Source organism: Rattus norvegicus, chromosome 16 (assembly GCF_036323735.1).
Source record: "Rattus norvegicus strain BN/NHsdMcwi chromosome 16, GRCr8, whole genome shotgun sequence".
NCBI lineage: Eukaryota > Metazoa > Chordata > Mammalia > Rodentia > Muridae > Rattus > Rattus norvegicus.
Genome location: NC_086034.1, coordinates 34,091,938 through 34,118,872, shown reverse-complemented (window position 1 = coordinate 34,118,872; position 26,935 = coordinate 34,091,938). Strand labels below are relative to the sequence as shown.

The 26,935-nt window shown below is 38.3% G+C and overlaps 1 protein-coding gene across 16 annotated transcripts in view; it reads left to right on the top strand.

Moving 5' to 3' along the window:
- Nek1 (NIMA-related kinase 1) overlaps window positions 1-26,935 on the top strand; it is a 128,327-nt gene that overhangs the window by 18,546 nt on the left and 82,846 nt on the right. For 15 of the 16 annotated variants that reach the window (XR_010058284.1, XM_063275222.1, XM_063275218.1 and 12 more), the window contains 8 exon segments: window positions 1,186-1,283; window positions 5,380-5,463; window positions 8,525-8,592; window positions 8,713-8,799; window positions 9,744-9,798; window positions 13,659-13,859; window positions 19,033-19,093; window positions 21,557-21,708. Coding sequence is in view for 15 of the 16 variants with exons in the window: in XM_063275222.1 (XP_063131292.1) it covers window positions 1,186-1,283; window positions 5,380-5,463; window positions 8,525-8,592; window positions 8,713-8,799; window positions 9,744-9,798; window positions 13,659-13,859; window positions 19,033-19,093; window positions 21,557-21,708 (806 nt within the window). In the remaining variant the exon portion in view is untranslated. 16 annotated transcript variants of the gene reach the window in all.

Sequence of the window (26,935 nt, the reverse complement as noted above, 5' to 3'; positions counted from 1 at the left end):
TTACTTCAGCAAATGTTACTCGTGATATTGACCACTCTTCCTTTGTGAAGAACAGTTGGTGTCAGAAGGAATGATTATTTCCTAGACCTTTCTCCATGCATAAAGATTTAAAAGCAAAAAAACTGTAGAAGATGGCTCTGTACTGTCTTCATGCTATTAACAAATGTGTAAGTTTGTTTGTTTGTTTGTTTGTTTGTTTGCATAGAATAAAAGAAACCCCAGGGTTGGAGGTAGAGACTGTCTATTTGATGTTCAACTGTTAGAGTTCATTATTGCATTTATTATTGGTTTTGTATTTAGTGATCAATTAGTTCAAGTGAGTAGTTCAAACCGAAAACTAGTGGTCATTTCAAATAGACAATATGGGCTCTGAAAAATTGGTGGGAAAACATGACTTTATATATAACTGTTGACATCTAGTGCATCAACTGGGTCCCAAGTGAGCGTGGCATTGACCAGGACAGGGGGTACACAGTCAGGTCAGCCAGTGCACACTCTATTCAGAGTTTGAGCGTCTTGTATACAGAAGGCAGAATAATGATTTTCATGGTTTCTCATTCTCACCAGGTGCTATTTACCTAGCAATAGCTTATCTTGTTTCAAGGTGACCCAAACCTCCTTGCAGACTGAGAAATCTCTGCAGTCAACTCTCAGATGTGTTGCTTAATTAAACTATAAACAAAGTTACTTTCTCAGAAGAAAAGGATGGTGAAGGCCACTTCCTCAGGTTTGCAGCTTACTTGACAAAACATCAGGATTCTCTAAAGAGAAAGTATGCTTACTCTTTGTCCCAGTGTGCTGGGATTCTCAGATATGCTTAATTCCCTAGCAGCTAGCAAGCTGGTGTGCTCATGCCTTTGCTCCACATACAACTTTTAAGGAAATTAAACAAAAGTATATTGTTCTGTATTTTATAATCTCAGAGTACTAATGTCAACAAGGCCAGTAGGAACAGTTCTCTACTCAGACGGTGTTTTTTGGTTGGAAAATGGTCAAGAACAGAGTTGCATAAAACTTGAGTTGTATAAGCTATGTAGGCAGAATACCTAGACATTATGGCCTGACGTTCTGAAGATGGTCTATTCTTTGTTTAGCTGATGCTTTTTAGCAAGTCTTTAAGTAACTTAATTTAACTGCTTTTGATGCAACATTTTAAAAATGGAATTTAATGTTTATATTTTGTAGAAAATGGCTCTCTCTACATAGTAATGGATTACTGTGAAGGAGGTGATCTGTTTAAACGAATAAATGCTCAGAAAGGCACTTTGTTTCAAGAAGATCAGGTGGGTTGTCATGGAGGAGCTTGATTCCTACCTGGTTACCGAGGAGCAACTCAAAGTGTGATTTTGTATGTATTCATTAGGTGTAGGAGGGGCACATGGAGCAGGGGATACAGTCTCACATAGCCCAGGCTGACTGGGGACTTCTAATCAGCCCACCTCTACCATTTGAGTGCTGAGACTGTAGACATGTGATACCACACCCACCTAGATTTATTCATTTTTACCTATGGATGCTAATCCTAATTGCTAGGGCAGACTGGCATTAGATCTGATTTTTTAGTCACATCGCTAATTAGCTATTGTTTAGTTCCCTATCTCATTACCTACCATATTCTTTATTTTTTAAAGATTTATTTATTTATTATATATAAGTACACTGTAGCTGTCTTCAGACACACCAGATCATATCCCATTACAGAGGGTTGTGAGACACCATGTGGTTGCTGGAATTTGAACTCAGGACCTCTGGAAGAGCAGTCAGTGCTCTTAACCACTGAGCCATCTCTCCAGCCCCACCTACCATATTCTTGTATGTAGAATATAAACTACATCTCACATGCATAGTATGTATGTGCACATGCATGTGCTAATGCATATGTAACCTAATTATTCATGATAATTGGTTAATTATTCTGTGTCCTGTCAATCTGGCTTATTGCTGCCAGAACATATCTTCTAGGAATATAGCCCTGCTAAATAACTCACATTCTGGAAGCCTTATATTTGCTGCTATTTGAAGTCTGATTTGATTGTTGAGGTCTCTCAAGCGTGGCTCACCTTACCTAAGCAGCCTTAGTGTTAGATATTTTTTCGTAAATCTATTGTCATTTATTTTAGCAGATATTTATGGAGCATGCATTTTCTGTTGATGAGATTTGCATTTATACATCTACCTCCCCCTCTCTGTTGTATTTTATCTTGATTGTTCCTTAACATCTTTCCTCAACTGCCTTAGTGTTCTACTTTTGCTATCTACAGTTGAGCTGGCTAGTAGCAAGGCCAGCTCCAGCAGCGTGTTTGGCCATCCAAGGAGATGTGGGGTCGGAAACTAATGTAAAATAGGCACATACACACCCTTGATGGATGAAGCAACGTCCCCACAACTTTGTTTTCTCTTAGTCTTCATGTACCTTAATGAAATTCCCTATTCTTAATTCTTAATCATGAGTTTCAGTTATACACAATGATTACAAGGTTCATATTTTTTAAAACAAATTATTCAAAGTCCCATACCTGATTACTCAGTTTCATGTGGTTTCTTCCCACAATACATCTGTGTTCTAAAGTAATAGTTTTTCTATTACGGATTAACATAATTTAAGCAAGCCAACTATTTTAAACAGACAGTTTCTCTTGTACTACTAGCAGGTAGCAGTTTTCAGTTACAAGGAAGGAGATAGACATCATATTCCTATATAACACAATTCCTATTCATCTAAGGGTTAACTATTCTTACATTGTTTTCACCATAAAGTAAATGGATAGTCAACTAGAGAACTTTAGCTCAGATTTACTTTTCTTACAACAACCGAAAAAGGAGAATCTATTCAGTCTACATGCCACATAGCGCTGAGTCCTCAAGGTGCACAGACGCTCATCAGCAAATTTATAGTCCAGGACAGTCAGATTTTACAGTGGGCACAGAATCTGGAGCTTAACCATGGGCAGCGAAATCCAGTCACTTTGTTATTAGCCTCTGACCATTAGCCTGTCTCCGTAGGTGAAACCAGTAGACCCTTTTTGTTCTTATCTCTGACATTAGCAGACCATTCATTTAGTAAGTAAGAGTGTTTTTCATTTTTATGTTGTACCCTAGGTTTTCTGCTACAAAGCAAAACACCCTGACCTGCACATAAAAAGAACCTTGATCTAATCTTTTTAACCATACATCTTTTTAACTTTTTCAGAAATCTTTAGTAAATCATTAGTCTATCTGAGTAGCGTTGCTTTTTGGGAAATCACCACTGTTGTTATGCATTGTGATTGCATTGCTCAATGGGCACTTTTATACATACAAGGCAAAAAACAAGGTGACCAAGACAGCAACAAGTGCAGTAGCAAGGGACAGGACCCTTGAGGCTTTGCTTCTTTGAGGCACAGTCACTGAGGCTTTGCTGAGCCATGAGTTGTTTTCTTCAGGCTCCAGAAGTGACCTCAGCTCCTCCTGCTGTGTGGCTACAGCCATTCAACTTCTTCACATTTTCAACTGACTTCCTTTGGTCTTTAAGTCCTGCTGCATTTGTTTGCCTGTTTTTGTATAGGAGGATGGAGGGTGGTATTTGTTCTCTTAACTCTTATGATTAGACACTTTTTTTATTTAATAGATAAGGAGTCTAAGAGAGCTTAAGTAACTTACCCCAACTTGTATAGCAGGTTTTGAACCTACTTGTATTTAAATTTGAAGTTTATCTTTTTAAACAGATGAAGAACTCAGAAGCTGGAAGGCTTCTTTCCCTGTGCTCTGTCCCTCAGATTGCTGCTTAGTTTGGTGCATTCACCTTTAGGCTCTTCATAGTCTGGTGGCTGAGTTGACTCTTCTGTATCTTCAAGACTAGAGCATCACCTCTCTGGAATTACTAAGTCACTTGCTCTTCTCTCCAGCAGTCTTTGTAACCCCAGTTCAGCCCGCTGTCTTTGTTTGTAAATGAAATAGCATTACAGCACAGTTAAACCTATTTGCTTACAAATAACTTATACTTGCTTTATTACTATAGTGGGAAAGTTGAAGTAAGAGACCATATGGCTGTTAAGCCTAAACTATTTTGTTGTTTTGTTTTGTTTTTTGAGACAGACATTTTCTGTGTAGCCCTGACTGTACTGGAACTCACTCTGCAGGCCAGGCTGGCCTCAAACACAGAGGTCCCCACCTGCCGACCTCCTGAAGGCGAGGGTGAAGGCATGCACCACCACTAACCAGTCTCTCTTACTCCCCAGAATCAGTTTGCTGACCCCTAACTCAGAGCTCTTTTAGTTACTTTGCAAAGCTAGTTCCTGTACATATGTACATTGCTGAATGTATTTTTATCAAAAAGAACAAATAAGAAAAACACTGTAACAGAACTCTGTGAAGTGATGTGATGCTGACAAGGCTCCCTTCTAGTTTTCACAGCAATTGGACTGCACCTAATCTTCCTTCTCCTTGTCTGTGCTTCCTCCTGACCCTCCCTGGCTCTTCCTGTACACACCTCCTTACTTAGATACACACTTCTTTGCAGCTGTCTGTGAGTCTCTACCACTCTATGTACTCTTGAAGTCATACGTCACTATGGAAAAGCTATTCTTACTCAGTAAATATCAGAAAAAAAAGAAAAAACTTAACTAAACAGGTTTTTTTTTAGGTTTATATTTGTTTTATTATTTTTGGAAATAGTGTTTTTAGTGTATGTCTGGCCTGGAGCTAGTGAGCCTTCTGTTGCCACCTCAACTGAGGGAGATGTTCCGTTAGGGAAATTATTTTAAACCTAATTTTCTATGACTTTAAGTGTACTGTCTGTTCCTTAAGAATACTGAAAGAGGGGTGATAGACACAGCTTGTTACGTTTACTGCTGTGACGGGGTTGTAAATAGCAGTTACCTTGACTCTTTGGAGATGGGGACATTTTCTCTGTTCTATTTTAAAAATCATGTGTCAGTAAAAAGTTATTAAAAATTGACCTATATTTTATTTTATCACTATACATTTAAACACTGTCCAATTGGAATGATTTGGTCTGAAGAGTGAGGTAGAAATTGTTGTTTTTCTTCCAAATGATAATTCCAGAGAGTGCTTATATGTGGTGAATGTGGTTAGAGATATTAGCTAGATTCACTCTAAATTTCTATCCTGATAATTTTCCTTTTGTAACTTCTATGTATATTGAAAAAATATAAAAAAAGAGATAATCCTAACAAACTTACCTACCAATCTATTAGAAAGTATACTTGTTTTTATTTATCATTCTTCAGGTTTCTTCCCATATTTTGCTGTGTGTGACACTTTTTATTATATGTTATACCCATTTCTGTTGTCAATTCTCTGAATACCTACAAGTGTTAGTATCTGCAAAGTACAAAGAAATTTTAGATTAAATGTTTTAAATCCAATGTTTCTCTCTAGATTTTGGACTGGTTTGTTCAGATATGTTTGGCTTTGAAGCATGTACACGATAGAAAAATTCTTCACCGAGACATAAAGTCACAGGTATGTTCATACAGCCTTTTTTTTTTTTTTTTTTAAAGCACAGATCTCACAGTTTTGCTCTGTGTGGGCCTGAAACTCATTATGTAGCCCAAGCTGGCTCCAAACCCTCATGAGGCTCAGACTTTCGCATCCTGAGTGCTGGGATTACAGGCACAAGCCTCCATGCCAGGCAGTAACTTGTGTGTGACTAAAACCGGCAGCTCTTGTCCTTTGATTGTGTCCTGCTCACTCAGGTACTGCATGTCCCCCTGTGTCCTGACAGCAGCTCCCCCACTTATTCTTCAATGTCCTTCTTTCTGGATTGACTCTTTGGCCATGACAGAATGAATCAAAGAAGTAGAAGTGTGGAAACTAATTTTTTTGAGATTTTGCATGTCTGTGGTTGATTTATTTCCTTTTCTCTAATTAATGGTAATTTGGATATAAGTTTCTGGATAGGAGATTGTTTTTCTATAGAATTAGAAGGTAAAATTCTTTTTTTTTGGTATTAAGAATTGAATTAAAAATTTTAAGTCATTGTGATTGATTGATTGATTGGTTGGTTGATTGGTTGATTGATTATTTTTCCTAAAAGATTCGGTTTGAGTTCATCATGCTGTGCCTTGTATGTGAAAATCTGTGTATCTTTTAGGGAACTTCTGGAGACCTTCCTTGTCTCTGAATTAACTATGCCTGCACATCTTCCATTCTCATTTTTATTCTTACTAGCACCAGGATCCCAGCCAGAGCATGCTAGGAAAGTACTCTGCCTTGAATCTCTTATGTCCAACTCCAACCCCTTTCACAAGTTCTGTAGACTAGTGCTTGTCTCCTCCTCCATAACTGTTTATAGAAAAGTAATGGGGTTTACTATATCTATATCTGTTCTTGTTTCATTCATTCCTGTTTTATCTCTTATTAAATACTTTGTCATTTCTTGTTCCCTTTCCCCTCATTGATATTCTTCTGTAGCTTACACTGGACTTGATTTCTTCCATTCTTGCTTGAACCTCTGGAATTCAAGGATTTCAGACTCACTGCCATGTTTAAGCATGTTTATAGTTAATGTCATGCTATTTTATCAGTTTGAAGGTGTTTGAGTGTTCCACTCTGCAGACCAGGCTGGTCTTGAACTTGTATCTTCTTCCTTAGTGTTGGGTTTATAGGAATGCAGTGCCATCCAAGGCTGATGAGTTAGTTGTATTTGTAGTGAATCCTCACATCATTAATGATTTCACTGGTTTATTATTATTAATATCTTTATTACTTTTTTTGTGTCTAGCTGAATTTTCTTCCAGGTTCTTTTGTGGAAAATGTTTTATTTTCAAAACACATGCCTATGTGCGTGACTCAATGCTGGGAATCGAGCTTCTGCCCCAGCCTTCGCTTTGCACTCCTTTTTGTGTTTTATCCCAGTCCTCAGTTCCCAGCAAGGTAGAGAGATGAGTGCAGTTATGTCACAACCCTCCCTGTTGTGTCCGTCCTTTGCCTTCCTAGGCCTGCAGATGGCTGAGGAATGTAATATTCCCAGGGTGCGTGGGGAAGAGCTAACTGGGACCTTCATGTTTGGTCTTCCCTACATCCCTCCCCAACTTCTGCCACCAAATTCTGTTTCCCCTCATTGTATTAATTCTAGTTAATCCTTTCATCAAACATGTACCTGATGGAAGTCTCATGCTGATAAGGAATTTAATTCCTGATACCTCCTTAAATCCTTGCTTTTTACTCTTTAATAGAGTGTAGAATCTGAAAAAAAAATAGGTCTTTTTCTTGCTAGGAATATGTTGAACTTTGATACATGTGCATACCCCAGCACACTGAAGTATTGTATTTATAAAGAAAATACAATCGAGTAAACAGTTTAAACTCGAACGGTGTTTCAGGACCCTGGGTGGAAGATCATCTTTTAAAAAGTTTAATTGTAATACATTTACATATTATAAAATTTACCTACTTAAAGTATTCAGGGACTGGCAAGATAGCTCATTGGATAGAAATATTTGCTGCTAAGCTTGATTAACTGAGTCAGTCCCTGGGACCCACAGGACGCAGGAACAGAACTGACCCCCCTAAGTTGTCCTCTGACTTTTAGACAGATGCCATGACAAGTTCACACACACACACACACACACACACACACACACACACACACACACACCCTAAGCAGTATATAGTCTACTGACTTTAGTTTTATACAGAATTGTGAAAACATTGTCTCTAATTCACAGAATTTTTTTCTCTTCAAAGGAGACCTTCCCATGCCTAGTCACACCTCTTCCTCCTCCATGTAGACTTTGTAGGCACCGATCTTCTTTCTGTCTGGATATCTGTATTCAGGACATTTAAGTGACTGTTAGTATGTGCTATTTAAAGCTGGGTTATTTTCTGAGTCTAGTATTCCACACCTTTAATTCCAGAACTGGAGAGGCAAAGGAGCTGACTCTGTCTTCAGGCCTGCCTGGTCTACATAGTAAGTTCCAAGCCAGCTAAGGCTACATAGTTTGACTCTGACTCCAAATTAACAGCAAAATGGATTATTTCTCCTTTTGGAGTTGTGCGTTGAGACAGTATCTCCTGTAGGCCAACATGGCCTTGGACCTGACATATAGCTGGGGGTCATCTGAGCTTTAGAATCTTTCTTTTTCTGTTCTCTCTTTTCACCATGTGGATCCTAAGGGTTAGCCTCAGCTTTTCAGACTTGGGCATCAGGTACCTTAGCCAACTGAGCCATGTCCTGTGTATCATATGATACACAAAATGTTTAGGTTAATAAAGCCCAATTTTTCTTTCCTTTTCTTTAGTTTTGTCTGATGTCTAAGAAACCATTGCCTGACTCAAAAGCATGACAATTTCTTCCTATATTTAGGATTTTATTGTTTTAGTTCATATATCCTATAATTCATTTTGAGTTAATTTTTGCATATAGTAAGGTAGATAGAATTTGTTCTTTTTCATGGGGATATCCAGTTATTCTACCATAATTTTTTAATTAGATTAATTTTTCTGAAAAACAATATTATCTAATAGAAATAACTGGACTGAAACAATATTTCTGTTTGTTTATTCTTTCTTTCTTTCATAGAACATATTTCTAACCAAAGATGGGACAGTGCAGCTTGGAGATTTTGGAATTGCTCGAGTTCTCAATAGGTAACAGCAGCTTTAAGCTTTGTTCTGATATAATGTCCTCGTGAAACTGAGTCTGTTGTAGTGTGTATGCGGTAACTTGTCATATCTCCGTCTTAAGCTTCTTCAATTTTATTGTTCTAGTACTGTAGAGCTGGCTCGAACTTGCATAGGGACTCCATACTACTTGTCACCTGAAATCTGTGAAAACAAGCCTTACAACAATAAAAGGTATTTACAGTGATTCTGAACACATGACCTGCCTATTTAGCCTTTCTGCCACACTGTAGTAGCCTTGAGAATAGCACTGCGAAGTCAGGACTGTATGCTTAGCATGTGTATCTCTAGACCTTTAGTATGTGATGAGGGATTGTAAAGCACTTCTCATGTCATTCAGGACCTCAGGAAGAATCACTATGGTTTCTTCTAGTTAGGAAGAGGTACTTACTCCCTTTGCTCTTTTTCCTTGTCACAGTCACTTCGTACAGAACTATAGCTAATAGTATAGAATGTGTGCTGGATCTCAATAAAGAAACTTGATGCAGAGGGAGACCCATCAATTTCTTTGAAACGCTGTAGCTGCCTCGCTTAGATGTGAGCTGCTAGTGGATTTTGTGATCTATTATTGACAGTCCCACAGTTGAACTCCAGTGACCTTTTCCTCCTTTCCAAGGGAAAGCTTGCAACCAAGAAACACTGTTTAGTTTGCCGTCACACTTGAGTGTAGTAAATTAATTTTTTCCATTTTGCAATATTTTTAGATTGAATAAAGCATGTTGAATTTTGCCAAATAAAAATAAATGGAATGAATTTTATATGATTCTTTTAAATATTAAGTTTCTTTAATGACATTTCAAAGTAATTGTTTAGGCAGCCCTTTTCTAATTTAAAATAGCTGCTTTTATTATCTAGTTTCAAATTTAAAGGTCAAAAAATACTTTATAGAGCACGTATGTCCCCCCAAGTTTTTCCATACTTTTTTTTTTTTTTTGCTGTAAATGATTAAATAAATATATTGTGATATTAAGACGAAATTTCTGGGGTTGGGGATTTAGCTCAGTGGTAGAGCGCTTGTCTAGCAAGCACAAGGCCCTGGGTTCGGTCCCCAGCTCCGGAAAAAAAAGAAAAGAAAACAAAAATTTAAAAGACGAAATTTCTTACTTTTGTCTTTGCAGTGACATTTGGGCTTTGGGCTGTGTCCTTTATGAGTTGTGTACACTTAAACATGCAGTAAGTATAAGTTATGTTGCTTTTAAAGTTGTGGTATCTTTCAGATAACTCAGGTTAGAGATTTGATTTTCTGAAATGCAATTTTAAACTGGTTTAGTCTTTTAATATATTTGCTGTTATTATATTTTGTGCTTTTTTCACAAACATTTTTCTAATGCTACAAGCATCCCATTCTTCACGGAAATTAATTTACTGTGAATTTGTATTTTACCCTAATATTTTTAATTAGTTTAATTTTAGCAGGTTCTTTCAAAGCACACATATTTAGCTGGGTGTGATAGAAACGCCTTTACTCCCGCACTGGGAGGCTGAGGGCAGACGAAGTGCAGGTTCAGGCTCAGTCTGTGCTTCCTGGCAGGGTTCTGTGTGAAAACAAAATCAAAAATTAAAGTGAAAAGCAATGAAATTCTTTTGAGTTTGATACTGGAAGTTATTTAAAGAATTTTATTTTCTGTGAAAACAGAGTTGTTTTTATTAAAAAATAAACTGCAAATATAGACAAAAATAAAAGTACGTTGTTGTTGTTGTTGTTGTTGTTGTTGTTGTTGTTGTTGTTGTTGTTGTTAGGGATGCCTGTGCTTGGTAATGTAGGAGTGTGCACATGTACTATGTGTGCGAGCTTGGAGGTCCCCAAGGTGGCCAAGGTCAAGGTCCCGCGTCTGTCCTTGATTGCTCTTCATCTTTATTGAGACAGGTTCCCAGAACCTTCTGGTGAACTTTAGGGATCCACATGCTTCCACCCACATCCTAACTCCCTGGAGAGTACAGAACCAGCCATCTCCTACATGTATTCTGTGGTTCTGAACTCACCTCCCTGTGCTTACACAGCCAGCACTTTACCAACTGAGTATCTTCTCAGCCTCTTATCAAGGCATTCTGTCACATTAAGTACACTGATATTTACAATTTCACCATAAGCACATTTTTAAATAGTATGAAATATACCAAAAGGGAGATCTCTCTCAAAATATATTTAATCATCATAATTTTTCAGTTTTTTTGCCTTCCTTTTAAAGCATGTTTCCATCACTGATGAAACAATGCTGTATTTTCATCTCAAAGAAAACTTGACAAGATATGTAAAATTGTGCAGCAGGGAATCAGTGCCATATGCAATGCTCACAAGAAACAACTGCTCACATTTGCCGCCTTCCTCTAACCTCTAACTTAATTCATAAAGGGAGTTACTCATCTCCAAGACTTTGCTTATGTTTTAGAACTGCTCTATAGCCTGCTCTTACTGCTCAATATTATTTGAAGTCTGTATTTTCTTATTGTTTGTTGAGATATTCTCATATTCATATAAATGTGCATGCGTCAGAGGTCAGAAGCAAAGCGTGCATCTGGAGGTGGCCCTGAGCTTCCTGGTGTGGGTGCGCAGAACCAAACTGAGGTTCTCTGGCGGAGCCAAAGCCCTTCAGTTGCTATACCAGCTCTCGCTGCTTTGCTCGCTTTAAATGGCTGCCTGCATAAACTTCAACTATATTGTGTTATTTCTTAGTTTTTCCCTAATATGTTTCTACAAGATTGGATGGACTTACATTTTTACAAACAGAATACAGTTAAGTTTCAAATGTTCTAGGAGAGATTAACATTTATTTATGAGTGTTTTTTAATAATTGACATTACTGTTCCCTAACTTATCGTAGGCGTTTGTTTTCTTGATGTATATATTGAAAACCAAGATTAATACAGCTGTCCTGCTATTTTAACAGAAATGTCAAAGCTAATTATTTTCCTATTATGAAGTCTGTGATCTTATCCATGTATATCATTGCACACATGTATGGATTCCTAATGATATTTTCATCCTAATGGTGTACACATATGATCTCAGCCCTGAGAAACAGACACATGGGGATTATTGCAAGATTTTTACTAGTTTGGTCTTCAAATTGAGTTCAAGTCCACATAGGGCCTACATAGGCCTCTAAGACATAGACATTTTATCTAAGTAGAATATGATTTACCTTACCATACTCACCCTCCCCGTACCTTCCCCTTTTCCTTCTTCCCTACCCACCTAGTCCTCTAACTTTTCCCAGTTTTTCATCGGCCCCCCTCTCTCTCTCTCTCTCTCTCTCTCTCTCTCTCTCTCTCTCTCTCTCTCTCTCTCTCTCTGTGTGTGTGTGTGTGTGTGTGTGTGTGTGTGTGTGTATAAGAGAGAGGCAGGGAAATCTAGTTTGTACTTATGGATATGGAAAAAAATACATTTTTCTTCTGAGTTTCTGAGTTTGGCTTATATTACTTATTATAACAGTCTGCATATACATGCATCTTCTTTCAAATTATATAATTTCCATATATCTGAATGAAATGCATTGTGTGTTTGTCTCTATTCTTTTAAATATAATTTATGCTTTGAGAATCCCATACATCCACGCGGTATATTTTGATTATATCTGCTCCCCACTCCCTCCTATGACTCCTCCCAAATCCTCTTCTCAATCCCCCTCTTAATTCATGCCCTCTTATTTTCTTTTAACTTTAAATAACTAAGTTCAGTTAGTGCTGCTTTTAAGTACATGGTTATGAGGTCATTCACTAGAGCTTGACTATACCACAGGGGCATAGCCCTATAGAAAACTGACTTTCTGTCCTCTAGCAGCTGCCACCTGTCAGTGGTTCCTCAGCTAGGCTGGGGCTTTGTGAGCTCCTCCCTATATGTACATATACTTTATCCATTTGTCTGTTGACATATATAAGGCTGATTGCAGAGTTTCCCTTTTGATGAACAGGTATCTCTGTAATGTGGTAAGTAGGCTCTTTGGGGTACATTCCCAGGGGTGTTATTGTAAACTATGTTAGTTGCATGTTTGCGTTTTTGAGGAAACTGTGATATCCATGGAGGCTAGACATAATTTACATTCCTACCAGTAACATATGAGGCTTCCCAGCCTTAACAGCCTTTGTTGTTCTCTTACTGATAGCCATCCTGACTAGGAATGAAATCCCAATGGACTTCTGATTTGCGTTTCCCAGGTGGCTAATGGTATTCAACATTTCTTATGTGTTTAGTGGCCATTGGTACATATTCTTTGGAGAACTAGTGATTCGTTTCATTTTTCTGTTTCACGAAATCTTTAGATTTTAACTGTTCCACCTGTGTATTCTTTTTATTTCAGTTCCAGTTTATTTTTTGTTTAACCCTAAAACACATACCTTCCTATTAATATTGCTCACCCCTACTCTCCCAACCTGCGCACATTGAATTGATTATTCTTTGGGAAGCCTCACTTCCTGCAAAAGGATAATGACAGACATGGCCTAAAGAATAAAGAATAAAGACATAAGAGTTCTCTTATGTCTTTACTTATTTCACCCAAATGTTTTCGCTCAGTAGTTTATTTTTTTCTTCGAGTTGTTAGAGCAGAGGCAGAGGAAGCCAGATCTTAAATGAAGACTACTGGGTTGCATAACTTTTTATCATCTTGATCATTGTTATGTCTTGTAAAATCTTTATTAATATTTATAGCCTACCTCTTGGTGTGTTGCATAAACAATTAGATCTTACTCTTAAAGCAAATTAATATTATTTTACTTTTTTGAAGGCAGTCTTTTTTTATTTTTTATTTTTTGTTATCTTTATTAACTTGAGTATTTCTTATGTACATTTCGATTGTTATTCCCTTTCCCGGTTTCCAGAGCAACATCCCCCTAACCCCCCCCCCTTCTATATTGGTGTGAAGGCAGTCTTTTGAAGTTATAGATAATTAGGTAAAGTTTACTGAGTGCATTACTTAGAAGAGGGTTGTATTTCTATTCTGTATTCATGGAAAAAGAACTATTGCTCATTACTGATATTCCCCATTCCAGTTCCCATCTGTTTTATATATGTGCATTTATTTTCTGGATTTTAGTTTGAAGCTGGAAACATGAAAAACCTGGTACTGAAGATAATATCTGGATCCTTTCCTCCAGTGTCTCTACATTATTCCTATGATCTCCGCAGCTTGCTCTCTCAGCTGTTTAAAAGAAATCCTAGGGATAGACCATCAGTCAACTCCATATTGGAGAAAGGCTTTATAGCTAAACGAATCGAAAAGTTTCTCTCACCTCAGGTATGTGTCACGATACCCCTGAAGTTAAACAGTAAGGCTGTGGTACCTAACACAAGGGCTGTAGTGATCAGCACAGAGCCTGGGCGGAGATGCCCTCCTCAGCCTGCATTGCTGGTGCCCTTGACTTCCCACTGTTTATAATTGAAGTTATTACAACCTTTCTGTGCTTCACATGTCTTACCTCTTACCTGTAAGCTATGAGCTCAGAGGTATTCTGATACTGGCGTGGCTGCAAGAATTAATAATGTGTGTACTGTGTTTTCTGTCTAGTACATACCTACTAAAAGTCCTTCGTATGTATTATCAACATATAATTCATGACACTAGATAAACATATCAGCCAAATTTACATGATTATGGTTGTCTTTGACAAAGTGGTTGGAAGCTAGTTATATGGGCATATGTAAGTGCATATACTATATTGCTATATTTCATAATTTGTCCTCTAGTGTTCAACTTACAGGTGCAAAACAAATACTTCTGGAGATAATTTATTTTGCAGGTTTTATAAAAAAATTTGTCAGATCATATGACATCAATTACTAAAATGAGATCACCTAAAATTGGAATTATTTGCCTTTTCATGTTTATGGTGGCCTATATTAATTTAATCCACGTTGAATTCTTTTGTAAATAAGATAGGTAGCAAAAGCATAACCATATTGCTTATATATGCTTCTGGTTTAACAGCGCATTCCTGAGAACAAATGCTATTCAGAAAACAAGAGATGTTCATTTAGCTAACTCAACTTTGGAAATCAAAGGTTACTTGTTTAAAACATGGTAACAATCTCTGAAATGTAGTGTTTTACAAGACTTCTTTGTTAAAAATAATTCTCTCACAGGCTGTTTAGATGTAGTGTACTGTTATTTTTTTGGCAGCAACCAGATACGAAACAAAGGCTTCATTTAATCTTACTGAAGCTACCTCCTCCTCACCAGTGTAGTTAGAGCATAGTCTCAGGACTGAAACACGGCAACTTACCTTCCTAACCATGAGAGGGGAAATGTTAAAGCCCCAATTACCAAACATACCGTGTAGAAGGGAGACAGATTATGATCAGTAACAGAGTATCTAATAACGTGTGCTTGGTATATTTCTCCTCTTCTTACTGCTATTTAAACTCCACTTGGCTCTTGCAGTATGTTCCTAAGATATACTATATCTTGGTCAGCATTTGCGTATGAAATGCTTTATAAATATGAATAAATGCTTTATAAATATTTATAAATGCTTTTAAAATATGAACTATTGCTTCTGATATCACTATAATGATCTAAATTGCACAAGTTTATGTTTTCTCACCATGTAGCCCAGCCTCGCTGCAAACCTATGGTCCTTCTGCCTCAGGCTTATGAATTTCTGGATTACAAGACAATTTTTATTGTGATTCTTTCAGTGCCATTAGCCAAAATTAGTGTGGCCCAATTCTTATCCTTGTACACCGTAATAGCAGTTTCTTGCATGTGGCTTCACAAATTAGGGGTAAGCTTTCATTCATTAGGAGTACATACAGTCTCTGTCTGGGAGGAAGAAAGTCCGCCATATCTGAATAGTCCAACATCACATGGTTACCTGTTGAACATGGCATGTGACTAATGTGACTAAAGAACTAAGTTTTAAGCTCTCAATGATAAGTAAGCTTTTAGTTCAGAGAGCCATGTGCTGGTGACAGACAACATTCCCCTGGTATTCCCTTATCTTCTTGAACACTGTACATTCCATCTCAGTTTATATGGACATTATTTACATAGAACATGAAGATCCATACTTGGTGAACTGATGAAGTTTCTTACATTGAGGGCAAGTTGGAGATCATAAAATACCCATTGTCCAGGCCTAGAATACAGTCCTATAGTCTCAGCTGCTCAAGAGGTCATGAAGCAGGAAAGATCCCAAGTTTAAAGCAAGTCTAGACAACTTAAGAAGTTCCTCTCTCAAAAGTGGGTTTGGCAGATCTAGGTCATTGGTAGAGTGTGTGGATCCCGGGAGCCAGGAGTTTCACAGGATACAGAACAGATCCCTCTGTTTTTCTAAAAAATGGGGGAATGCCTGTGTTCAGAAGAGAACACATTCTCACATGTGTGCCCTGAATTGTCTTTGAACCACACTTCTGCTCGTGCCTGTCTTCTGCAGCACTGGTTCTCAAACACAGACAGGCTTCTAGAGGAGTCTGCTGGCTTTGTCTCTGCTTCAGTGACTGAGGCAGAGCCAGAGAGTTGATGTGTAGTTACAGGATCTATGGTGTTGGTTAGAGACTGAGTACTACTGCCACAGAGGATCTTCAATAGGGAAGAAAGTCTCCTCAGGTTGGAGATTTGTTCTTATGGGATATCTCGTCTACTGTTGAACATTCTTTCTACTGTGCTGTACTTCCCTGGAAAAAGTGAGAAAATTCACTTAACTCTCCGCAAGTAAAATAAAAATAAGCTCAGATTCGGTTAAATCTGGTATCATACTAGAAAAATGTAGTTGATAGAAAATTACTCATGGAAAATGTAAATACTTGTTTCATAAAATATAAATGCTGAGGAGTGAGTAATGGAATACTTATAATATTAAAAGAGACAGACACTGTGAAAATATTTCTCCAATGACATGTTTGCAGATGAGTGGTAAGTTGGTTCATAGTAAACATAAATGGCATTTCCAAGAGAGCATCTTTTGAAGTGACACATGAACACTTTTGACATAAATGAGGGCTATGAATGCAAAAGAACTCAGCAGCCCTCCATAGATGAAGTCTTTGTTAAGTTGCTAAGATATAAAAAAGGCAAGGAACATGTGCTCTGTATTAGTCTGGTTCGTGAATGAAAGACTGCAGATGTAATAAAAATACATTAGTAAGACTAGCAGGAGTAAGCAGTTAGCAAGAGGAGAGTTTGCTGGCTGCATTACTGGACTTTAATTAGTTTATTTAGAGACATATTTATGACTGGAAGAAAAATACATTGTGACTGATGGGTAACTTTTTTCTTTGTTTAGGATACAGATTTTGTTTATTTTATTTTATTGTTTTTTTTAAAGATTTATCTATTTATTATATGTAAGTACACTGTAGCTGTCTTCAGACACACCAGGAGAGGGTATCAGATCTCATTACAGATGGTTGTGAGCCACCATGTGGTTGCTGGGATTTGAACTCAGGACCTCTGGAAAAGCAGTCAGTGCTCTTAACCACTGAGCCATCTCTCCAGCCCTCTTTTAATTGTTTTTTAAGCTATCTCTTTTAAATTTCTTTTATTTATTCACTTTATATCAATTGCTACCCTCATCCCCCAGTCACCCCCTCCCTCAATTCCTCCTCTATCTCAGTTTCCCCCCCTCCCACAGTACTTTCCCAATTCCCCTTTCCCCCAGGTATCTCCCCACCCTGGCATATCAAGTCTCTGCAAGGCTAGATTCATCCTCTCCTATGGAGTCCAGACAAGGAAGCCCAGCTAGAAGAACATCTTCCACAGAAGGCAACAACTTTTGGGATAGCCCCCACTCCAGTTGTTTGGTCACATGAAAACCAGGTTGCACATCTACTGCATATGTGCTGGGTGACCTAAGTCCAGCCTGTGCATGCTCTTGGGTTGGTGGTTCAGGCTCTGAGAGCCCCCAAGGGGCCAGATTAGCTTATGCTCTTGATCTTCCTGTGGAGTTCCTGTTCCCTTGGGGGGGGGGGGGTTCTCAGTCCTTCTCCCAATTTTTCCATAAGACTCCCCAAGCTCTATCCAGTGTTTAGTTGTGAGTCTCTGCATCTGTCTTAGCTGTTAGTTAAATGCTCTCAGACGACAGCCTTGCTAGACTCCTGTCTGCAAGCATAATAGGGTATCATTAACAGTGTCAGGGGTTGGTGCTTATTTATGGGATGGGTCTCTAGTTGGACTACTCACGCTTAGTCATTCTCTCAGTCTCTGCACTGTCCTATATGTCTTGTAGACAGGATAAATTTTGGGTTGAAAGTTTTGTGGATGGTTGGTATACGTATTGCTCCACTGGGGTTCTTGCCTTGCTATAGGGGTTGGTCTCTTCAGGTTCCATATTCCCTATGCTGTGAGTAACAGCTAATGTCACCCCCATTGAGTGTTGGGTGCCTCCCTTTTCCCAGGTCTCTGAAATGTCCTTGAAATGCTTTCCTCTTCTCCACCCCCTCCGGTTGCAGATTTCCATTCATTCTAATGGCCATTTGACTATCTCTCCTGTCCCTCCCCACATCTGATCCTGAAACTTACCTCCATGCCCTCTCCCAGCCAGTTCCCTCCCTCCCTCTGCCTCTATGACTATTTTGTTCCCCCTGCTAAGTGAGATTCAAGCCTTCCTTCTTGTTTAGCTTCCTTAGGGTCTGTGGAGTATGGCATGGTACCTGTATTTTATGGCTAATGTCTACTTATAAGTGAGTAGATACTATGCATGTTGTTTGAGTCCGGGTTACCTCATCAGGATGATATTTTCAAGTTTCATCCATTTGCCTGCTAATTTCATGAAATCATTTTTAATGGCTGAGTAGTACGCCATTGTGTAGATGTACCACATTTTCTATATCCATTCCTCTGTTGAAGGGCATCTGAGTTCTTTCCAGCTTCTGGCTATTATAAATAAGGCTACGATGAACATAGTGGAGCATGTGTCTTTGTTATATGTTGGAGCATCTTTTGAGTATATGCCCAAGAGAGGTATAGCTGGGTACTCAGGTAGTGCAATGTCCAATTTTCTGAGGAACCTCCAGACTGATTTCCAGAATGGTTGTACCAGTCTACAATCCCACCAACAACGGAGGAGTGTTCCTCTTTCTCCGCATCCTCGCCAGCATTTGCTGTCACCTGAGTTTTTGATCTTAGCCATTCTCACTGGTCTGAGGTGAAATCTCAGGGTTGTTTTGATTTGCATCTCCCTTATGACTAAAGATGTTGAACATTTCTTTAGGTGTTTCTCAGCCATTTGGCATTCCTCAGCAGTGAATTCTTTGTTTAACTCTGTACCCCATTTTTTATTTATTTGGTTGGTTTTTGTTTTGGTTTGGATTTTTTTTTTTAAGGCAGGATCTCACTATATAGCACTGGCTATTCTGGAACTTGCTGTATATCTGTCTACCTGCTTTTCCTCCATAGTTCTAAGACTAAAGTGTGTGCCACCATACTCAGAAGTGATGTCTTTTCTAACATTTTTTCTCTCTTTCAATCTAAGCTTATTGCAGAAGAATTTTGTCTGAAAACAGTTTCAAAGTTTGGACCACAGCCTATCCCAGGTAATTACATTTCATGTGAAGCTTTTCATCTATTTGCAATACTCATGACTAGATATACTACAATAAATACAGATAGAGAAATCAAATTGAGATGGTTATAGAATAAATTTAATCTAAAGTAAATATTAAATTTCTTACATGTAGTGATATACAATAAATTATCAATAAAATGTTATTTGCTGTCTTATTTAAATGAAATCTCACTTGAAAATCTTTATCAAAGCTAAGTTGATATTTTCAGAATGTTGTCTAAAATATAAATATCCCACTAAAGTGTAAATCATTTATGAAAAACATTTTTCTTTAAAAGTATTTTATATTCTAAATTTTTAAAAATGACTTATTGGGAGGTCAATGATTTTACTAAAGGTAAGTTTTATTTTAATTTTGACCATTAACAATAGGATATTTGTAGTACTGTTTATGTTTTGTATGTTATATGCATAAATGTCTTTCCTTTTATTCCATTTTGAAACCTGAGGTAGGTGAATAATCCTCCTACTTCTCATGCAGTGGATGGGAGCAGTTTATATCTTTCTCTTAAAAATATTCATTTTTATGCTTGGTGTCTCCAGCCCCTGTTTCTGATGTACAAAGCATTCCCCTTAGGTTTTTGTTCTATTTGTGTGTTTGGATTTTGTTGTGTTTCCTTTTTTAATATACGATATTCTTTTTGTGAGTTCAAGCTGACCTTGAACTCACAGAGATCTCTTGTTGTTTTGATAAAATTAGCCAAGTTACACAATTATGACTTCATAGAGCTATGTTCTAATTTGATTTTCTCATACTTCCTAGTTTGTAGATCAGCATGTTTCAGAAAAACTTTATCCTATCACAGAGTATCATATTATTATCAGTATGAATTCCTCCTGAAGCTCTAACATGGCATTCTATGTCTAGTTCCATGGCTAGTAATATTTTTAGTTCCTGTCTTAGGTAGGATTTCTACGACTATAATAAAGCACCATAACCAAACAACTTTAGGAGGACAGTGCATCCTCTAAGGAGTCAGGGCAGGAACCTGGAGGCAGGAATTGATACAGGGACCATGGAGGCCTGCCCATTGGCTCGTTCCCATGGCTTGTTTACCCTACTTTCTTATAGCTCCCAGGACCACCAGCCCACAGGTGTCGCTTGCCCACAGCCCAGTCTTGTGGGGACATTTTTCTCAATTGAGGTTCCCTTTCCCAAAATGACTCCAGCTTATGTCAAGTTGGCATAAAACTAGCTAGCACAGTTTCATAAGAGTTGCCTAAATTATATAAGTAATGTGTGCTTATAAAGATTTTTTAGAAGAAACATTACTCAAACTTTAATGAATGCTTTCATATTTTGATATAATTTTTTGTCATAACATGCACAATGAGTTTGAATGAGACTATATTATAAACAGGTTTTTTTATACACAATATAATATAGTGAACATTTTCCAATAAATTTTTCTTTGAAAATGAGTTTAATGTTAGCTTTTCATTGTAAATTACCGTTTAATTTTTTCTTTCTCCTAAAAATGAATATTTGTTGGAAGAGATTGATTTAAATTGTATTAGTATATACTAAAAATCCTGAGTTATAGAGTGTGCTGGAAAAGGAAGTGAGTTGCCTGCTCAGGCTGTGGGGGAGCTTAACCAGAGGCAGCTTTACAGAGGTGGGAAATGGGAGGCTAGAAAAGGTTTGGATAAGGGATGGTGGAACCGACTATTTGACTTACAGTATTTTTTTTTTTAATTGAAGTTTATTTTCTGGATCTTTGAGGGCATTTGTTTGGTTGTTCATTTCTTGTGACAGCTTCATACATACATGTATGTATATAATGCATCCTATAATTCTACTGTATATTTTATCCAGAGAACTTAATTTCTTAAATATATTCACCAATAGCTGCTACTGTGTCCCATAGAGGGGTGTGTGTGTGTGTGTGTGTGTGTGTGTGTGTGTGTGTGTGTGTAAGGGTGCATGTGGGTACATAGTGAACCTGTATGTATGCCACAGAACAACTTCAGGTGTCTTCTCAGAAATACCCTTACTTGTCATGAGCTAACCATTAGGTTACACTGGCTGGCCAACTTGCCTCTGGGATCTGCTCGTCTCTGCTTCCCTGCTAATGGGATTACAATCTCCCGCCAGCACTCCTTGCAGTTTTATATGCGTGTAAGGACCCAGCTCAGTCCGTATGCTTCTGAACTGAGCACTTGCCTGTGGAGCTACCGTCCCACAAGTGTTATCTTACAGTAGTTAGTCTTCTTAAAACAAAACAAAAACACCGCTGCTTTCAATGTCAAGTGCTTGAAGCATTGATATTTGCTAACAGACAAAAAAAAAAAAAAAAAAAAAAAGAATTAAAAAGTTTGAAAGGTTGCCAATGATTGTAAAAAGGAAAAAGTACCATTCTTGAAGACTTTTGGCACTAAAGACTCAGTGTAAAGAATTACTAGAAAAGAATCATTTGTCTTTTCATTGCAGGTAAAAGACCAGCATCAGGACAAGGTGTCAGTTCTTTTGTCCCTGCTCAGAAAATCACAAAGCCTTCTGCTAAATATGGAGTGCCTATAACATATAAGAAGTACGGAGATAAAAAGTTACTTGAAAAAAAACCACCCCCAAAGCATAAGCAGGTAAGATCCTTTCACAAACTGCTTGATGCTCAGTTCAGCACAACCCATTTATTTGATAACAGCTCCGTTAGTTCTCTTGGTACCCAGAGCGGTTTATTTCCGTACTAAGGAGAGTTCTTGTGCTTCCTCCATCCGCTCTGCTTAGAGGCCTTCCAGAAGGAAGCAGTGGACATCCCTTAGGTAGATACACTGAGTTGACAAGTGGGGTAATAAAAAAGAGCGCGTTATAAATGAGATCCTTTGTGAACATTTGATTGTTTGCATAGAGAAGTACCTGTGGCAGTGTTGTAAAACACTAGGACATTTGTGTATTTCAGAATTCACAGTCAAATAAATCAAAATCTGAGAGCTATGTGAGAACATGATCTTATATGTGACAGTCTCCCATCTCAGATTAAAAAATTAGGGGCTAAAGCACTGAGTAGCATGCCTGGGATCACGGTAATAGTTGCAGGACATTGGTGTTTTTTTGTTTTTAATTAAGTTACCCTTACGTAGTTTAAAATGATTACTAAAAAACAGTCCTTCGAGTTCTGTATATAAATCAGCATGGAGTCAGGAGAAAGAAGCCACATACAATTTGAATATGGAAATTTTCATGTAGATCATTATTAGCTAGTTTTAGGAATTAGCCATTCAATGTGTCAGGAAGAATATAATGCGGGAATGAAAGATAAAGGAACCAACTGCTACTCCCAGTACTAAGAGAGTACTCAAAGTTAAAGACTCTCCAGCCCCACTCTTGAAGTCACTTCAGACCTTATTTGGATGGGGCATGGCTGTAAGCCTAGTTGTGGTGACATCCACTGCAGAGCCACAGTCGGGCCCTGGCATACTGTCTGCTGCAGAACTGAGGCCCCCGGGAAGCTGTCTAGATGTTAGTAAAGTGTACTGAGAAGCCTAGGTAGCTGGCGTACTCTGAGAGGCGGACTAGAAGGCAGGTGGAATATGCCTAGTGCTGCTGAGCTTTCTGCAAAGCTGATCGGATACCAGCAGAAATCTGGAGGACGCTCTTTGTGCTACCGCCAAAGTGCAGCTGGAAACTGACAGGATTTAAGCACTACTTTTGCAAGGTCCCTGCAGGAGTGAGTGACACAGTGTGTTCCCACATGCTGCAGTAACAGACAAGAAGCACTGAGCAGAAGAGACACTCTTTCCTTCTGTAGTGTCTCCTCCATCATCTGCTAATGTGCTGAGCAAAGGAAAATTATTAGCTTGCCCAGCCACAGTAGTGGAAACAGGGCTGTATACAGGAGCAATGGAACTGACATGCTGCTTCATCATTTTCATTTATTCACTGTGGACCAGTGCCATAGCATCCTTTTCTCTCTTTGGTCATCAAAAGAAAGCTAGGAATTTTCCTATATAGGACCTCCCTATTTCTTGATCTTTAAATCCTCTAAAACTCTGATCATACCCTAATCTTCACACCTAAATATTATGGGTAGATCTTTCTTTGCTGTTTTGCTTTGTTTTAAAAAATAATTTCTCTATAACAGTGGTTGTCTTAGAACTCACTCTGTAGACTGTTCTGGCCTTGAATGCACAGAGATCTGCCTGCCTTGGCCTAAAGTGCTGGAGTTAAAGGCACATGTGCACTACTGCCTGCCAGGTCTTTGGGAGTTCCTAAGGTCTTCAACCACAGTGTTTCTTGTATGCCAAACTTCTTTTTTTTTCTCCATTTTTATTAAATTGGGTATTTCTTATTTACATTTCAAATGTTATTCCTTTTCCTGGTTTCCAGTCCATCAGCCCCCTACCCCCTCTCCCTCCCCTTCTATATGGGTGTTCCCCTCCCCATCCACCCACCATTACTGCCCCCCCCAACAGTCCCCTACACTGGGAGTTCCAACTTTGGCAGGACCAACAGCTTCCCCTTCCACTGGTGCCCCAACAAAGCTATTCACTGCTACATATATATGCCAGACTTCTAAAGATAATCCTTGCTCACTTTTCTCTGGAACTTGGCTTGTCCCTAACCTCTCCAGCCATCTTTTGTGGTGTCTTTCTCCTTAAACTGTATCTAGATAGTGTGATAATGCTTTCCTTTTGACAGCAGACCCTCCATGCTCTAGCAATCATGATTTCCTTTTAGACTCTGCATTACCTGTGTCTGTACTGTAGTAGGGTCATCTGCACACCCATGTTCTTTTTAAAAGTTTCACATCTGACTCACTCACAGTTTTCCTAATATTGTCATAATTTTAGATGGCTATATTATGTAAAAGGGTGATATAGTACATACATTTTATATTTTTGCTTATTCTCATTGATTCACCTTCTTTCTCACCTTACTGTTGAGCATTCTGGTAATATCCTTATTCCTGTAAACAACTTTATCCTTCATTTGTTCCAAAACTCCTGGTAGTCACCACTGACTGCTTTTTCAGCACCATATGCTCTCAGCTCTGCCTTCAAAAGTCTATTGAGTTGTTTCTTATCATTTCTTCTGCTTTAGTTGTAGCCACTTTCGTTCTCACATAGGTCATAATGTCCTAACCAGCTCCTCTGCCGCTGTCTGTTGAGGCTGAGAAGACTGACCACTGTGTTACAGTGAAGCTCGGATTTTCATCTCCATCACCATACCAACTGGCCTCTTGCTAATGGGATGCTCTATCTTCAGAGTCCTCTGACAGCCTTCTGACCTGCCAGAGCCTCGATTCCTACTTCTTCCATGGCTGTGGAGGGCAGCCCTGATCTAAACCATTTTTACTATCAGCATGCTCAGTGCTGCTTGCAAAAGTATGGGGTTTTTTCTTGTCGTTTTCTTTCATGTCTGTGATAATTTGAATGAGAATGGCTATATAGACACATATATTTGAATTCTTGGCCTGTGGTGGGCAGGACTGCTTGGAAGGATTAGGATGAATGGCCTTGTTGGAAGAGGTGTGTCTCTGGGGGCAGATTTTGAGGTTTCAGATGACTCCTGTGAGTTCCAGTGTCTGTACCTCATGGTCATGGACCAAGATGGGAGCTCTGTGTTGTTCATGCACTCTGCCACTGTGGACCCTTGGCCTGCGAAGCCATTACCAAATTAACACTTTCTAAGATGCCTTGTTCATGGAGTTTTATCACAGTAATAGAAAAGAATAATAAAAGGTAATTACAGACAGTGTCGGTATTCACAATTCACTCTGTGATTATACTGTATCAGTAACAGCCATCCCTCTTCAGCACTTGTATTCTACATTGGGAATCTACTGTGCTTGGTTTTCCTCCACATTATTACCATCAAATGCTTCTCTGTTTAGGAAGAGTGTTTCTTCTATCTCTGTGTATAAACCACACACAGTGTGAAGGTTTTGTTACATTGCTTTCCATAAATTGTCACTAAAAATATGTTCTGGCCTGCAATAAGCTTTTCCATAAATATTTACTGAACACACTAATGAATGGGTGGTAACTTAGGCATCAAGTCACTCTGAAGCCTTAATTTTTTTCAAAAAAATGTCCCACGTTTTAGTATTATAAAAATCATCTTGCCTTTATTTTTACTTTATTAAGATTTCATTTTTACTTTTACATGTATTATTGTTTTGCCCGCATGTATGTTTGTGCACTACTGCATATGCAGTGCCCATGAAGACCAGAAGACAGATCAAATCTCCTGAGATTAGAATTACAAATGATTGTGAGCCACCATGTGGGTGATGGGACTTGAAAGAAGGTCTTATGGAAGAGCATCAAGTGTGCTCTTAACCACTGAGCCATCTCTTCTGTCCTGGTTGTCATTCATAGCAAGTTCATGAGTATTGAGAAACAACTGGAAAGAAAATGATAATAGTAAACTTTCTTAGTCACACCAGAGAATATTATAATAAAATGAATCATAAAAAAAGAAATTTCAGTAAATTCTTTTTTTAGTTAAAAAAAGGTTGCTAGGATCATTAGTAGTGTTAATGACATAACACTACTACTTAACAGTACTTAAAAAAATCTGAAACTTAATAAAATCTCTCTAACTTCCTATTAGAATCTAGAAATTGAAATCATTAGAAGATTAGAAACGGGCTGTGGAAGTAAAAATGTATCCACTATGTGCATATCCAGAGTACTGCCATGCAAGCTCCATGCTCATGCTTAGGTGGTATGGAACGCTCAAGATTCTACCTTTCCTACTGCTCTGATCTGCAGCATGCTCCTAGATCCAGCATAGCAGCTAAGTGGGACCTCTCATCAGTTACTGACCATGCCCTGTAAGCTCGTGATCCTCTATTTCGTTTGATCTGTTCCCTCCCCCTCCTTTTGAGTGTTTTTTTCTTTGGCTTTTGTAGGCTAAAGTCACTTTTGTACTGCACTGTTTCCCTGTAAGCCCTTGCTGGGTAAAGTACTTATGCCCTCATTCCTCATCATTTTACTATGGAAACAATCAAATCCCATTGAGGGGGGGGACAAAAACCTACAGGAGTCACTTGTCTGCAATGAGTACTCTAAGTTTCCATTCTAGATTAACAGATAGGATGCTAGCTGGCATCATGGCCAGGGCCAGGGACACTGCCACACTGTAGCAGTGGCATTTATATTTAATGCTTCCCAGTGATCAAAGGGATAGAAATGTCATAAATATGCTAATAATCTTTTCCACAGACCTTTTTTATTTTTTTCCTCATTGTATCAAGAAAAGGATAAATTTCCTTATCAGAACTTCTTCAGTACCTTGTGTGTATCCTTTTAATGTCATGTTTATTTGAATGTCATCTCTTTGAGCAGTTTTATATATGTTTGCACAAAATTGTAAGTTTCCCATTTTTTTAAATGAAGAAATGATTGAATGAATTAAATTCCTATCAGGAAAGCAATGCCCTTTATTTTCTAACTGTGCTAAATAGGCTGAAAGGCTAAATAAAACCCCTACTTTTAGGCACAAGTAAAGCAGTGTTGAGATGTTTCTTCATGTGTGTGGTATACATTGTATATGTGTATGTGGTGTATGTGGTGACCAGCCATCAACTTCAGGTGCCCTCTATCCTATCCCTTTATACTTTATTTCTTGAGACAGGGCATCTCAGGAAACTAGAAAGTTACTATTTTGGCTAGGTTACTGGCCCACAGCTTGTGTGGTTACAGATAAACATTGGAAAGCCTGGCTTTTATGTGGGTACTGGGGACGCAAGGATCAAACTTAGGTCTTCATACTCCACAGAGCACCCTACTCACGGAGTTACTTCCCGTCCAGGGATTTTATTGTTAATGTTTTTTTTTTTTAAATGATTTCAGTGTGTAAAAT